This window comes from Athene cunicularia, assembly GCF_003259725.1.
Source record: "Athene cunicularia isolate RWA chromosome 17 unlocalized genomic scaffold, athCun1 chr17_part1, whole genome shotgun sequence".
Lineage (NCBI taxonomy): Eukaryota > Metazoa > Chordata > Aves > Strigiformes > Strigidae > Athene > Athene cunicularia.
In genome coordinates, this window is record NW_020799122.1 from 6,020,512 (window position 1) to 6,034,473 (window position 13,962).

General features: G+C 53.7%; 2 protein-coding genes across 3 annotated transcripts; both read right to left on the reverse strand.

The window, feature by feature from the left end:
- Positions 1-4,673: 4,673 nt before the first annotated feature.
- Positions 4,674-5,681, reverse strand: LOC113486522. 2 transcript variants are annotated; one of them, XM_026860543.1, is made up of 2 exons: positions 5,153-5,681; positions 4,674-5,114 (listed from the first exon to the last, which is right to left on the reverse strand). In XM_026860543.1, exons 1-2 carry the CDS (start codon positions 5,652-5,654, stop codon positions 4,681-4,683), a joined length of 936 nt encoding a protein of 311 aa, XP_026716344.1. In that variant the 5' UTR covers positions 5,655-5,681; the 3' UTR covers positions 4,674-4,680. The 2 variants fall into 2 exon arrangements, with proteins under 2 accessions (XP_026716344.1, XP_026716343.1); XM_026860542.1 differs by having other exon boundaries at positions 4,674-5,111; positions 5,150-5,681.
- Positions 5,682-6,482: 801 nt separating this feature from the next.
- On the reverse strand, positions 6,483-9,202 carry PRRX2 (paired related homeobox 2). Its single transcript, XM_026860544.1, has 3 exons — positions 7,898-9,202; positions 7,539-7,717; positions 6,483-6,975 (listed from the first exon to the last, which is right to left on the reverse strand). The coding sequence occupies exons 1-3, from the start codon at positions 8,165-8,167 to the stop codon at positions 6,840-6,842; spliced, it is 585 nt and encodes a 194-aa protein (XP_026716345.1). The 5' UTR covers positions 8,168-9,202; the 3' UTR covers positions 6,483-6,839.
- Between the last annotated feature and the right edge of the window lie 4,760 nt (positions 9,203-13,962).

Sequence of the window (13,962 nt, forward strand, 5' to 3'; positions counted from 1 at the left end):
GGTCTCGGGGTGTTTGGTGGGGAGGGAGGGCGGGCTGCTGGGTGCCATTCCTTGGGGAGTGGCGTGAGGAGCAGGCTCATGTCCGCTCCTGTGCCCACCAGCCTCTCTGGAGCAGGCAGATGCCTCACTCCCGGCCACGCTGCGTGTCAGAGGGCAATAATTCTTCCTTGCATGCAAGAACTCTTCCTTGGCTTTGTAACACCCACTACAAAGGGAACCTTTGCTTCCTCCCTCCTTCCAAATTGTTGCAGAGAGTCATACCCCCAGCAGATAGCTACCATCCAGCTCCCCAGCAGGTAGCAACCATCCACCTTCTCAAAAGCTTCTCTGCTGCCTTAGGTTGCTTTCTTTTGGGGTTTGGAAAGAAGCAGCAGTGAGCAAAATATCAGCTTCAGGGAGGAGATGCTCCTTCCAAATGGAGCGCCGAGTTTGGGGTGCCCATCCCCAGGGCAGGAGGGGTTCAGCTGCTGGGAGATGACACGTTGCTGTCATATGTCCATAGATTTCTGCAGCTCGTAGCTGGTGCCAGCAGGACTTGGAGGGTCTCTGGATGTTCCCGTTGCCACCAGAGGGAGAAGGGCTCAGCGCAAGGGTGGCGGGAGAGGAGGATGCTGTGAGCACTTGATGTCTGTGTAATTCATTGTGGACGGGGATAACCAGGCAAGCATCCCTGCGAGCTGGAAAATGTGAGCTCTGTTTTGTCTCGCTGCCGTGGCAGCTGACGCTGATGACAATACAAAATTGTTCTCATTACAGTATTGCAGGGGCAAACTTCAACTTTCATCGGTTGTAAAGCCACGCACGAGTGTCGGGCCCTGGGATCAGAAACAAGGAAAGCGGGTACAGGGAGATCCTCCCATCAGCTTTGGGAGTCAGCTGGTTGAAAACCAACTGCTTTGAGGAAGGAAACACAATCTGCAAATAATGTTCTTGCAACCTTCCCCCCGACCTGAAGCTGTGGAGCTGAGGCCAGTTCCCCTGCAGAAATCAGTGCTGGTGATGGATGTGTCCATGACAGACTGCTTCCTAGAAGGGAAAACCACCCTGTGCTGGAAGAAGAGGAGAGGTAGCACAATGCCTTTGAGCTCCTCTTTGACATTCTTCCCCCAGCACATCCCTCCCTGGTGGAGTGCAGACCCTGCCAGGTGAGCTGTAGCTCTCCATGCTTGTCTGTCTCCCAGTCTGCAGACCCCTCACAAATAGTCCATCAGCTCCTGGGAGCCAACAGACCATGGGCTGAGACCTTCTGCTCTAGAGGGACCTGAACCAAAGCTGGGACAGTTCAGGCAGGAAATAAGTGACATATTTCCATCAGTTAACAGTAATGAGTCACTGGAAGAATCTGCCCTGGGATCTGCAAGCCCTTCACTTCCAAGAGTCTTTAGACTCAGGGCTGGATGTCCTCCAAAGTGATGCTCTGCTTTGGCCACATGTGAGGATGCTGCTTGGGTGATATGCTCTGCCTGGGACTAGGCAGGAGGTTGGACAAATGACCTTAATGATCTACAAGTCACTTGTTGAATGAATAAATAAGAGGTTACAGAGCAGTAGTGGGGCAGGACAATAGGGATGGTGAAGCTGCTGGTGTGTGGGACCGTGGCTGCTGGAGTGAGCTGGTGTGGCTTTGTGGGCTGCACGTCCCACAGATCAGATCTGTAAATCGTGTGTGGGGCGTCCCGAGTCCCAGCGGCCAGTCGTGGTTCTGGGCACCAGCATGACTCCAGGTGCTGAGATGAGATCTGTGTCTGTCTGGAGCTGCCCACTGCCCTCGGGATGGCACAAGGAGCTCTGTGGCTGCATGATGGAGGATACATGCTCCTTTAATTGTGTGGCTACCCTTTGGTTTTCCTCTCCTAGATCTGAAAAAAGGGTGAAAAGACACAAAAACTGGGGCACTTAGTGGGCTTGGGGTGATGTCCAGCACAGGGGCTTGTTCCCCTTCTACAGGGTGCTGTGCTGAAGTGCTGGGATGAAACAGGATGAGCCTTGTCCTCTCTGGCGAAAGCCAGGATGTGTTGCTATAAGGGTCCTTCCTCAACCTTGCAGTCCCAGGGAGCTGATCCCATGGGTTCCCGTGGAGCTGAGCTCCTCTGGGTGTGTGGGAGAGAGCTGCCGACCCCCTGGCCGTGCCAGGGGGATTGGGGCTGGCTTGGGGAGCAGGAAGTGACACAGGCAATACCATGGGAGCTGGTTTGAGAGGAGTCTGCTGCAATTCCACAGATTAAGGCAGGTAAAAGAAACAAGGCAAATCCAGGGTGTCCCTTCTCCCCCCAACCCTCCCCACTCCTGGAAGTCACAGGGCAGCAGTTTTCTGCACAGGCAGTTGGGTCTCTGCCCTGTTGGCACTGACATAGACCCACCAGTAACTTTCTAACCCTCTCTGAATACACTTTATACTGTTGATCTCCACAATATCTCAGGGCAGTGGATTTCGGGCTTTAGTTGTGCAGCAGGTTTCTACGACAGCAGAGGACACTTTCTGCCTTATTTTCTAATCCTCTCCTAGCAATTCCTGCCACTTGACTTTCTGCTTTTCCGTCTGAGTGTGCACTGGGCCGTTTCCCCATCGCACAACTTCACACCTCTTGGTGTTGCATTACCTCTGCTGCGTTATAGCTCAGCACCGTGACCTCCTGGTGCTCTTTTTGGCTTTGGCTGCCCCAGACCATTTGGTATTGCCTTTGCCCAACCACCTCTTTCCCTGCTTTTGGGTGCTCTGTGACTACTCAGCACCTGGGCCTTTGCTCCCTGGGAAACACTCTGCAACCTAAGAGCTCATGGCTTATTCATTTTGTTTCCTGTCTTTTAGCTAGTAGTCTGGACAGAATATGACCCTTCTCCTTGCTGCCTCTTAGCTCAATTTCTCTAGATCTGGAGGAGAAAACCCCCAGGGAGCCATGTGCTGCTCTGGTCCCCGTGTTCATGCTCCTCTGCAGCAGGCTGGTCGGGGGCTGTCCCCAGGAGCCATCCTGCCCGCAGCATCCTGTACCAACACCAGCTCCTTGCAAATCCACTCAACTGAGGCTCTGCCAAGCCCCCAGGGAAGGTGGGATACCCTTCAAGTCCCACATCTTCTCACGCCCCCAGCCTGTCTCTCTTCCACTGTGCCCCATCAGTGCCCAGCCTGAAGCTCACCAGGTTGATGCCTCCCTTGGTGCACAGGATGGAGCCTGGGAGAGCTGGATTTGGTGCTGATTTGGGCTCCCAGTGTTTGTGCTGCCCAGCCCCTACCGAGTCTGTGTGCTTGACAGGGCAGCATCTGTCTGATGACTTGGATGTGCCTGCAGTGATGGTGTAGGAGACAATCTCCTTACTTCTCCACTGTCTCCAACTCTCCAAGCAGGTCCAGACCTCCACGTTGCCCGTTTCCAGCTCCCAGGGCTGTGTGATAGCTTTCTGGTGGTCTCTGCTGGGACCACTGACAAGTGCTTGTCCCAGGAGGAAACCTGTAACAGGTGATCATCCCTGATGTCTATGGAGCATCAGTTAGTGTTTACAGGTTTCCACCCCTATTTACGACGCTGATTTGACCTGATAACCTGGCAGCGAGGGGCTCTGCGGCCGGCTCCTGGCTGCATCCCATCTCAGCCTGTTCCCTTCCTGCTGGGGGAAAATGTGGGTGCTGCTCCCAGGGCTGTGGGTGTGAACTGGGGCCAGCATTAACACAAGCTGCTGCTTCATGGGGAACCTGTGAGCTGCCTGGGGCAGACCCTACGGGCTCTGTCACACTCAGGGGGATTCTGACGGGGAAAACCAAACCAAGCCCTCGCCCCTGACACCCCTTCTTCAATAGCCCACACTTATTACCCTGGAATGAATTAAGATGGATCTAGCAAAGCCCTGCAATTAGCTGTTTTGCAGGGAATTTTGTTAGCCTGTTTTCTTGTGCCTCTTGAGTTTCCACCATCTCCAGGCATCAGCTCGAGGGTCCCCAAGCCAGAGGGAAGCCCAGCAGCTCTGTTGTGGGACTGCGGTCCCTCTGCCCTGTCCCCGCTCCATGTGGCCTCCACATGCTCCCTGCTTGCTGCTGCCCCTCTCACAGAACACGGGGACCACTTGCTGTTTGGGAGCCTGGGATGAAACCCAGGTCTTGGGGAAAAGCTGTGAGGCACAAGGTGAAGGTGGCTGAATCACTCATCCCCTTGCCCAGGGCAGTCTGTTCCTGGCTTGTGCTGCTTGTTCAGGGCAGGTGGGGAAACCACAGAGCCACGTCCCTGTCACGTGCATGGACACATCTCTACTCAGTAAAATATTTATTCCTCCATTATTTCACAAGAGTTGTTTTTACAAAAACCTTACAAAAATTTCCAAAACAGACATGCAGAAGAAAAAAAAAATCCACCGTGGATCTTGTTACAAGTAATTGAAATGTACAAATAGAAAGGGCGAGAGGGAGATTAGATTACAACAATCCCTCTGTCCTGCTACCCCTCCGTGGGTGCAATTTGTATCTCATCTTGGTGAGTCTTCAGCGCTGACTGACAAGTCGCAATAAGCTGCCAAGAGCATGGCGAAGGAGGGGCCCTAAGATTAGGAGCGAATGTTTTCAAATATATATATACATATAGATATTTAGTGAAGAAATATTTATTCCCTGCTTTTTTTAGGTTTACAGAAACGGCATCTGCAAACTATTAAATGGGTTTATTTTCATTAATGCTCTCAAAGAGGCAATGACATTTATATCCCTGTGGTTTCATCTTGTATAACCGAAAAAAGAGCCCTGTGCTTTCCATGGGAATAGGACCCCCCCGGCCCCCTCCTCCTGCCCCAAGCGGTGTTTCTCATGCTGGATGATTTGATCCGCAGTGGATCCATCTTCCCCCCAGCCTGGCATGTCTCATCTTTTGCTGGGTCTCGGTCTGGTGTGTCGCTGCGATCTGGAGAGCTGTGTGCTCCTGTTCTGGCATGGCAAATGGGGGAGATAAGAGACCTGGAAACAGGGGTGGAGGGCACAGGGTGGGTATTTAGGGTGACTTTGCTCCCTGGATGAGGTGGGCAGTGTCGGTCAGGCTGTGCCCCCTCCTTTCCCGCTGTGCTTGAGGAGGAGGCAGCGGTTCCCAACCAGGGACTGCATTGAGTGGAGCAGAGAAAGCTGAGGCCGGGGGCAGGATGGAGGGGCCAGGTCACCCCCAACCAGAGGAGATGTGATCCTCTTCTGGTTGTCCCACTGGGCCTCCAGCTCTGGGTGCTGGGTGAGTCCGCCCAGGCAGGTGCTGCCTGGGGTGAAGCTGAGGGTCCTGGTGTCGCAGCCACTGGGTACCACGAGCAGCTGCAGTGAGAGCCCAGTGGGCAAGGGAGAGGATGCTCCTGGGAGCGGTGCGGACTTGGGTGGGCGCATGTGTAGTTGGGACACTTTCAGCCTTGGTGTTGCACACCAGAGGATGTTTATCCGGAGGAAGCACCTTAGCCATTGCTGTATTTGTCTCAGATCTACTGCTACAGACCCCAGCAGGGATAAGCTCTTCTAGGCAAGTAGGGCTACTGCCTTCTCCATCCAGGCCACCCATTTGAGCTGGTGGTGGTGTCCTCGCACTTGGCTGGTGGCTCTTTGAAATGGGTGAAGAAAGGGCAGTCTGCTGTCCAGAGGGCTTTGTCCACAGGGTAAAATCTCCATCTCTCCAGCTTGTCCCCCACTGCTGCAGTATTGGCATGGGAATGTGAAGGGTGCGTCTCTCTGCGGCTCAGTCCCATGGACGAAGAGCTGATGTGATGTAAGCCTGGGGCAAGGTTGCCCCCCCCGCCCCCCCTCCATGTCCATCCCCCTGCACATCCCACCTTGCAACTTCATTAGGCTGCACGGCAGGGTGGAATGAAGGAGAAACCATTTCCTTTCTGCAAAACCAAAAAAGCCCACCCCCATGGAGTCGCCAGCCCCAGACCCCCGCACACATCTGCGGAGCTGCCGACGGGGAGGCTGTGCCTCCGGAAGGCGAAGCCTGCTTTGCCGTTGGCACGAAGTGCTGGGAGCCGCCTACTCAGCTGAAACCCAACAGCTTTTTCCAATTTTCTCTTTCCCTGGGACGGTTCAATGACCTGGGGCTCTGCAGAATCGCTGGCTAACCCACTGAGGCAGGGCAGTGGTGCCTGCTTGGGGACTAGTGATGCTCCCCCAGCTTGCAGGAGAGCTCACAGGCTCCGAGCGAGTCTGTTGAGATGCTCCAGCCCTCCTCGCCCCTCTGGGAAGGGGCAAAGCCTGATGCCATCGACATAGTCAGCTCCTAAATGCAGGCAGCGCGGTGCAGGGGGCTGGCTGGGACTGGCCATGGCAGGGGTGAGCCGCCAGCTTCCCAAAGTCTTTCCCAAGCACCGCAGCTGGGGATGCACAAAGAGGCGAACACGCGGGTCAGCTTCGGCACACGCGGTTGAGCGCCGCGAGTCGCAGCCCGGCAGAAAGCGGGGCTCGTGATCCTCCCACCGCTGCATGCCATCCCTGCGGGAGGAGAAGACCCAATAACTCTTTGGCTCTCTGGGTGAGATACCCAAATTGGTCAAATCCAATAGTCCAAGATCCTTCCATGTTTGGAAGCAAATTCTTGTTCCCTTGGCAAATCTGTTTGTCCTCGAAGAGCGCGTGGGGGGTATGTGTGTGTATATATAGCCTTTATTATAAGGGTGTGCGGAAAAGCAAGTTTCTAACCAAGTTTGCTCCATATGTGGCTATAATTATGTGCCACTTTGGCCTGGGACTGACTCTACCTTCAAAAGGGAAGAGAAGAGGAGAAGAGAGGTGCTGAGATGTTGGATGAGTGGCATGTGGGTTGGGCGGGCGGTCCTGGACCGGCACAGGAGCAACATGCTGTATCCTGGATGAGGCCACGGGGTGGGCTTTGCCCTGGTCAGTTCACGGTCGGCACCTGGTTCTGATGGAGGCTGAACTCTTTGGCTTTGAGGCGCAGGCTGGCGATGCTGTTGGCCATGTTCACCCCCTGGGTGGGCGTCGCGGTCCCACTGGAGCTGTAGGAGGGCACAGTGCTGCGGGAAGGGAGCAGGGCAGGAATGAGGCATGGCCCACAGAGGAGCCCCCATGCCCCACGTGGTCCTGCTGGCTTCCCAGGCCAGACTGGCTGTTCCCTCTTATACATCTCCCACAAGAGCAGTCAAGGCTTCAACATTTTTATGTGGCTGGATGCATGTGGGAACCCCTCAAACTATGCACCAGGAGGCCCTGCCTTGAGCTTTTGGACGAGATGGCTGGACGTAGAGAGCTGGGAACCAGAAGAGATCCATGCCACCTCCCGTGCCGAGATGTGGGAAGGGTCAGCATGAGGCCAAGTGAATCCCTTGCGAGGACAAGGGCCCCGACTCTGGCCCCAAAATACATGGAGGCAGGGAAGCCTGCTCACTGGCGGGCAGGGGATTCTCAGATGGGACTGAAACTTTCCCAAAGCAAAGCTGGATGAGCTCCTTTCGGCCTCATAAAAATTCCCATGTCCTCAGCAGTGGCACAGGGTTGCAATCCCACGACGGTGGGGCCGTCCCTAGGCAGCCTGTCCCATGGCCATTTCCCTCCCAGCTCCTCCAGTGCCTGCACCTACCTGTATGGGGAGGTGCTGGTCCAGGAGAGATACTCTGGGGTCAGCGCAGTGGGCCGCGGCGCCATGGGCTGCTCAATGGCTGCTTCTTGGCTGTAGGATTTGAGGAGCGATGCCGATCTGTTGGCCAGCATTGCCCTCTCATTACGGCGAAACTTGGCCCTTCGGTTCTGAAACCAGACCTACGTGGGGAGGGAAGGTGGTCAGAGGAGACCCAATGCAAGCAGGGATGTCCCAACCATCAGTCCTACCGATCATGGTCATGTACAGGATGAAACAGAGGCAGGAGAGGGCACCGTCCCTGCTCTTGCCTGTGGACAAGGCAGAGGGTGTTGTTTTCTCCCACACAAACCTTTGCTCACCTGGACTCTTGCCTCGCTGAGGTTGACCCTTCTTGCCAGCTCCTCCCGCACGAAGGCATCGGGGTAGTGTGTCCTCTCAAAGACCCTTTCCAGAGCCTGCAGCTGGCTGCTGTTGAAGGTGGTGCGGTTTCTCCTCTGCTTCTTCTTCCTCTTGGTGGCCCCACGGCTCGGGCTCAGGCTCTCGCCTGTGGGGAAAGCACAGAAGAGGCCACATGAGAGCCAGACCCGTGTAAAACCCCACGGACCCCACACGAGGACCCAGCTGGTCATGAGCCCTCCTGGGGGTCTGCACTGATCTGCTTGGTACCAGTCGTGCTCCCTGCAGTCACCTGGGACTCTGCGGGAGCAACACCCGTGCAAGCCTGTGGTCTCCACGAGAATCAAAACCCACTTCAGGACCTGCCAGAGCTTACGGTTAAACCCAACATTTGCAAAGTGGTGGTTTCACATCTGCCTAAAACCACCTGGACTTCAGTGGATTCCACGGCAGCGCTTGACCCGAACTTCTGGGGCTGTATCTCACAGTCCCCCCACAACAGGGACATGTTCACAGGGTATCTTGGGCTTGGCTCTCACTAAGGGTCTAGGTCAAGCTGTCATAGACAGCATTGAAATTCAGCACCAAAAAACCCTGAGATGTGGGTCTCGGCTCCAACCTCCAGCACCCCCCGAAGTCCCAGCTGTGGCATGTCCCCAAGGTGACACAGGACTGCAGCCAAGCATCTGCTCATCAAACCCTGGTCTTCAGAGCTAGGAACGAACGCCACCGCGTCTCGCAGAGCTCAGCCTCCACAGTGTTTATTTCTGGCTTTGCTGGCTCATGGAAACATGAAGCTGAGGGTGTAGTTTGGTTTCTCAGTATTGATCTTGGGCTTTCAGCCAGGCTGAGATTAATCTCCTCTTTGTCACTAATATCATCAGGTTTAGGCAAGTTTATGAAGTCTTTTTCTGAAATACCCAGTCAGCTGCCTGCAAAGGCTTCATGGGGAACTCATCTCACTGTCATTCTTCCTTATGGAGGTACTGGTTAATTATTCTTTCTGTTAATAAAGCATCTGGATCCAATCTGTACCTACTGGTGGGAAAGTATTTTGAAATTATTTGAAATGTTAATAGGTTTATGGCATTCTGATTCATGGCAGGGTTATATTGGGGTTTTCTGCTCTGTATCATTGCAGAGACCATGATGGCAGGAATTATCACTCCCTAAATATGCTCAAGAAATAAATACTTGCTAATAAGCTATCTTGATACTTATTAAATAAATGTGCAGTGTTTTCACATGATACATGAGCAAGTAACAAAATCTACTGGAAGGGATGTTAACCGTCCTGCTTCAAGACACCACCATGCTGTTGAGCAGGAAGAAACTATGGGTTCCAAGATCTTTAAGGCCAAAAAAATCTTCTTGGACCTTAATTCTGAAAAATTCAAGCCACGAAACCAACAACAAGTTCTCCATCAAGTCCCTAAGGTCCCTTTGTGCCTGAGTATACCATTCTCAAGGGCTGTCCCATCCTGAGGTGAGCCATGAGGACAGAGAAACCCCAATTTCCATTGCTGGCAGCAGCCTCCTGGAAAGAGCTTCTCTGGGGCTTTGCTATAGCAAGGCCCAGTGCCAGAGCCTGAGATCACCGGCTGCCTCTGACACGCTGACCTCTTAAGGGATGAGGTGTTGGGCTGGGAGGAGATGCAGGAACACAGAGGTGGGACCTGAGCACCACCACTGGCCCCATTCCCCATCTCCCAGGCACACACAGGGTTGCTGCATCATTTTGACCATGATGGGGCCAAATTGCTGGGACTGTGGGAAGAGGAGAGCATCCCTGGATGGGAAGGGGAGGAAAAGGAGCTCTGCCCACCTGCCAGGGTCTCGCTTCAGCCACTGGCATTTCTCCGGGTCTTTTATTGTGTTCTAGGTGCGTTTGGACCTTGACTGTCTATCCCTTGGGCTGGAAACAGCCCATACTCTTCATATGGGACATGGCCTCTTCGTTGGGTACAGACATAATGGACGGCGCCGTGCCTGAAATAAATGCGGGTTTCAGGCCCTTTCCCCAGCCAGGAAACTGCAGGCTGCCCTTTGCCGCCGTTCGTGTTTAAAGGCTCACAAATAAAATTCTCCAGATTCTCTCCAGCCCTTGTTCCTGCAGCTTCAAATGTTCTGCCAGTCTCTACTTTCCAGTTGCCCCTTTTAGTTAAACTCCTTTTTTGGTCCTGTTTTCCTTCAGCAAACTAATGAGCCGCTGGATTAAAATACATGAAGTCCAGCCATGGTTGTCCCTGAGTTTTCCGGGAGCCTGGGACCAAAACAGGAACCTTCAGGCTGGGAAGGAGCTACAGTATGTAACAGGGCAAGAGATGTTTCCTTGCGGGTTTATGGCCACCCCGCTGGGTGTCTGAGGAAATTATAGACTGGGGTTTGGTTCAAAAAGTGCCCCCACCAAGGGCACCCACCGATCCCCACTGAACCAACAATGACTTCAACAGAACCCCAGTAAATGTATAAATAAAATTCATAACCCCCCTTTGGTTTCATCCCCGATTTAAAGTATGGCTATAGGACTTTTCCATAAGTGATGACTTCTCTTACCCACTCTAATTTGGCTGAAAGTAAGGAGGAGGAGGAAAGGTTTCTTAAATTAACTTTCAGACCAGCTCTGTAGGATCTGACCCCACTTCTGGCTGGTGTCTCTCTCCCCAAACCCATGGAGGTAACAGCTAAACGGCCACGGGATCTGGGTGATGCTGGGCAATTCCCCTACAGGGCTGGCAGATGTGCTGGGATGGACATTTAAGACTGGAGCTGGGTCAGGATGCGTCCAGGTGCCGGCAGTTCCTGGGTGGTTGGAGAGCTGTGAGCCCTGGGCTGTGCCTGGGTTGGGGCAGTTTGTTCACCCCCTATTGCTGTTTTTAATGGAGGGACCTTCTCCTTGCACCACAAAACCCCATGGGATGCTCCAGGGAGCTTCTCAGCAGATGCCGGTGGCCAAACCCCCTTCCCCACCTACTCACATCTCCCCTAAAACACTCTGCACCCCGGTGTAACTCAAGAGCTCACCAGTCCCCCATGGAAACCTTTGCTTTCCAGCTTGATTCTCTGCTATGTTCATTTTTTACCCCATTTTCCACCCCATCTCTATACAGCAGGGAGGCAGCTCCATGCCTGGGGTGCCTGCCTGGGTCCTCTGCTCTGCTCAAGGATGAGCCCTGGTAACAGATCAACATCTTTTCCCCATTAGCTCAGGCATCGCAGGCTTGTGGGACCAGATAAATGCCACCCTAATTGCTGGCGGCGTGTGCCTGACAGGTTTACAGCGTGCAAAGTCAGGCCGGATCGCTTCTATTAAAGATGCTTTAATAACCCCAAATCAGCTTTCCAAAAATGAGCATCACTAAGCGCTCTGCAGCATTAGAGAAGGAGCAGGGAAGGGGATGGGTTGAGTCCCCCGAAGACCCCCTGCCATCTCACTGCCACCCATCCGTCCGTGGGAATCAGATTTAATCAGATTCGCTGACACCTTGAGAGAGGAATCAGAAACCAGTTCCCCACCCTGATGGGCACCCAGAAATAAGAGTTTGTGCTTGCACAAAGTTAAAAACCAGCTCACTGCCGTCTTTCTTGTGCCCCAGAGCCGTACTCAGGGAGGTTACGGAGAAAGCTGAACCCTTGCCTTTGTCAGTTATAAACTGGGGACTTGTTTGGGGCATGGCTGGAGGCACCAGCGTGATTGTCCAATCCTGAGGTCAGAGGGGACTCCCGAGCCATCCCCCCAGCCACCTTCACCTTTGATGTATTTATCTTCCACTGATTACAGTTTCCGCTAATGGGAAAAAAAAAAATGCAGAGGAAGGGGGAAAACAGGGGGGATAACGTTACCAAATAATGAAAGATGACATGGGGGGGAGGATGGGGAGAGGGAGGCGCAGGGGCTTTGCACAGAGCAGGATGGACCTGGTGTGCTGCACAAAAAAAACCCTTAAATTGCCCCAGAGTGTTAGAAAAGACACAAGACTTTTTGCCCACGATTTGGATGAGCTTTGGGATGCTGGATGCAGCCTGGGTAACCTCCAGCCTCCTCTCCATGATGCCCAGCCTCAGGCAGTGTCGCCTGTCCCTGAGCTGGGCGCAGCCCTGGGAGCAGCACTCTGCCCTACAGTGCCATGGGGTGCTGGGAGTCACCCCAAAACCCTTCTCCATGCAGGAGCAGCGACGCTGGCAAGCCTGGACCATGCCGTGCTGGCGAGCCGCCCTGCCACTGGGAACTGGGGAGTGACTGGTCCTGCCCTGTTTGCAAAGGGAACGGCCCCAGCGCCGCCAGGTCAGAGCGGTGCTGGTTCAGCTGAGCACCAACCAAGCCCGCTTCTCCGGCTCTTGCCTTTTCCCTCTGTGCTTCCATTAGTTTTCCATAGGAAGGACTCGGTGGGTTTCAGCTGCCAAAACCTGGGTGCTGGACTTGCCAAGGGGGGGCCCCACGCTGGCAGGGCCCCCAGCCTCCCGCGCAGCAGCCGCCGAGTGCTGTAAAGAGGTAATTTTCACTAGATTTCCACCGAGGCTTCAGCTTTGACTTACGATCTCCATTAGCGAGCGATAAACGACCCCCGTGCAGCTGTGATCCAGACCTAACCAGCGTTTAAAATCCCAGCCGCTCGCATGCCTGAGCCCCAGGGACTGCAACGTCCCCGGGCAGGGATGGTCCACGGGACAGCCCGTGCCTCGGGATGGCTTTTGGTGGTGGGCTCCATCGCCAGCCATGCTCAGCCTCCTGCCATGGGGGAGCTCCCCTCTGAACACCCAATTTGGGGGATTTCTTTGCAAAATGCTCATCCCAGAGCACGGTGTTCGCTCAGCACCATCCCTGAGACCCGGGATGGTCACCTCGGCCAGCTGCAAGCCTGCCTTTCCCCCAGGGTGATGCTGCAAACCCCCCGCATGCACTGCCACGTCCTGGGACAGGTTTTGCTGGCTCCAGCTCTGCCACTTGGCTTTGGGGTGCAAATACCCCCCTTTTTTGTGGGCTATGCCAGGAGGGAGCGAGTTCAAACCTCTCCTGCAAAAATCCCAGGCTACATCTCCTCCAACGTGTTTCATTTTCCATTGCGCCGCAGACCCCAGAGCCCCAAACAGTTTTCTGCTGTTAAATTATTTCACGCGTTCCATTTATTTGCGAGCAGTTTGCCAAAGACCTTTTAAGCTTTAAATTTTTCACCCCCCCAGCCAAATGATCAAGTATGCCGTAACATTTACTTCCCTTCTCTGCCTGGAATGGCTTTTTTTTTCCCCCTTTTTCTTCTTGGGTATAATTTAAGGGTTGAAATAGCCTGGAGGGAATTAGCTGTAAATTCTTCCTAAGACAAATAAATTCAGCCCTCTAAGTTTCTACGTTTTTCAAACTGTTGAGAGACGTTTTGGGTTTGTTTTACTTGAAATAATGATCGTGGCATATCTGACCCTCAGGCTGCGACCGGCTCTAACCAAATAAATAGCTTTTATTAATTAAGGTTTATCCTTAACAAATAAAACCCCAATTTGATCTCGGCTGTCTGAATTAGCAAAAATAAACAACGGGTTCTCCGGGCACTTGATGTGGATTTAACAAATTAACGCTGGGCCTTCATCAGGGAAGCCGCAGGGTGGTGGAGGCCTTTTACAGCCAAGAAATCCTTTGGAAAAACAATGTCTTTCGTTTCTCCCATGGTCTCTCTCGGTAAACATGTGGACTCCCTTCATCCCTTTATATACTCGAGGGAAGCGAGGAGAGCTCCGGCGATGACGTCCGCCAAAGTTTCATGTGCAATTGTTTAACTTGTTCCTCTAAATCATGCGATGGGGAGGAAACGTTTCCCTTCAGATCGTGGTGAGCAGTGCCGGAGCAAAGCTCTCGGGTTTGGGAATTGCAGAGTGTTTGCCTGCTCCAGCTCCTTTTTATCCCGTAACCTTCAGCTGAGACGCCCAAAGTCCAGGGGTGATTTGGGAGTGAGTGGGCAGCCGAGCGTGGCTGAACCCCCTTTGCAGAGGCACTTCCCTGTCTTGAGACATGTCTGGGGACAGCCTGGGAGCCCCC

Excerpts from the sequence above, each read along its gene's own strand:
- PRRX2 (XM_026860544.1), bottom strand. The coding sequence starts at position 8,167 with ATGACCAGCTGGGTCCTCGTGTGGGGTCCGTGGGGTTTTACACGGGTC. Across the intron at positions 7,718-7,897 it reads TCAGCGAGGCAAGAGTCCAG|GTCTGGTTTCAGAACCGAAG; the intron begins GTGAGCAAAGGT and ends CTCCCCACGTAG. Across the intron at positions 6,976-7,538 it reads ACCAGCACCTCCCCATACAG|CACTGTGCCCTCCTACAGCT; the intron begins GTAGGTGCAGGC and ends CCCTTCCCGCAG.
- LOC113486522 (XM_026860543.1), bottom strand. The coding sequence starts at position 5,654 with ATGCCAATACTGCAGCAGTGGGGGACAAGCTGGAGAGATGGAGATTTT. Across the intron at positions 5,115-5,152 it reads AGTGGGACAACCAGAAGAGG|ATCCTGCCCCCGGCCTCAGC; the intron begins ATCACATCTCCT and ends CCTGGCCCCTCC.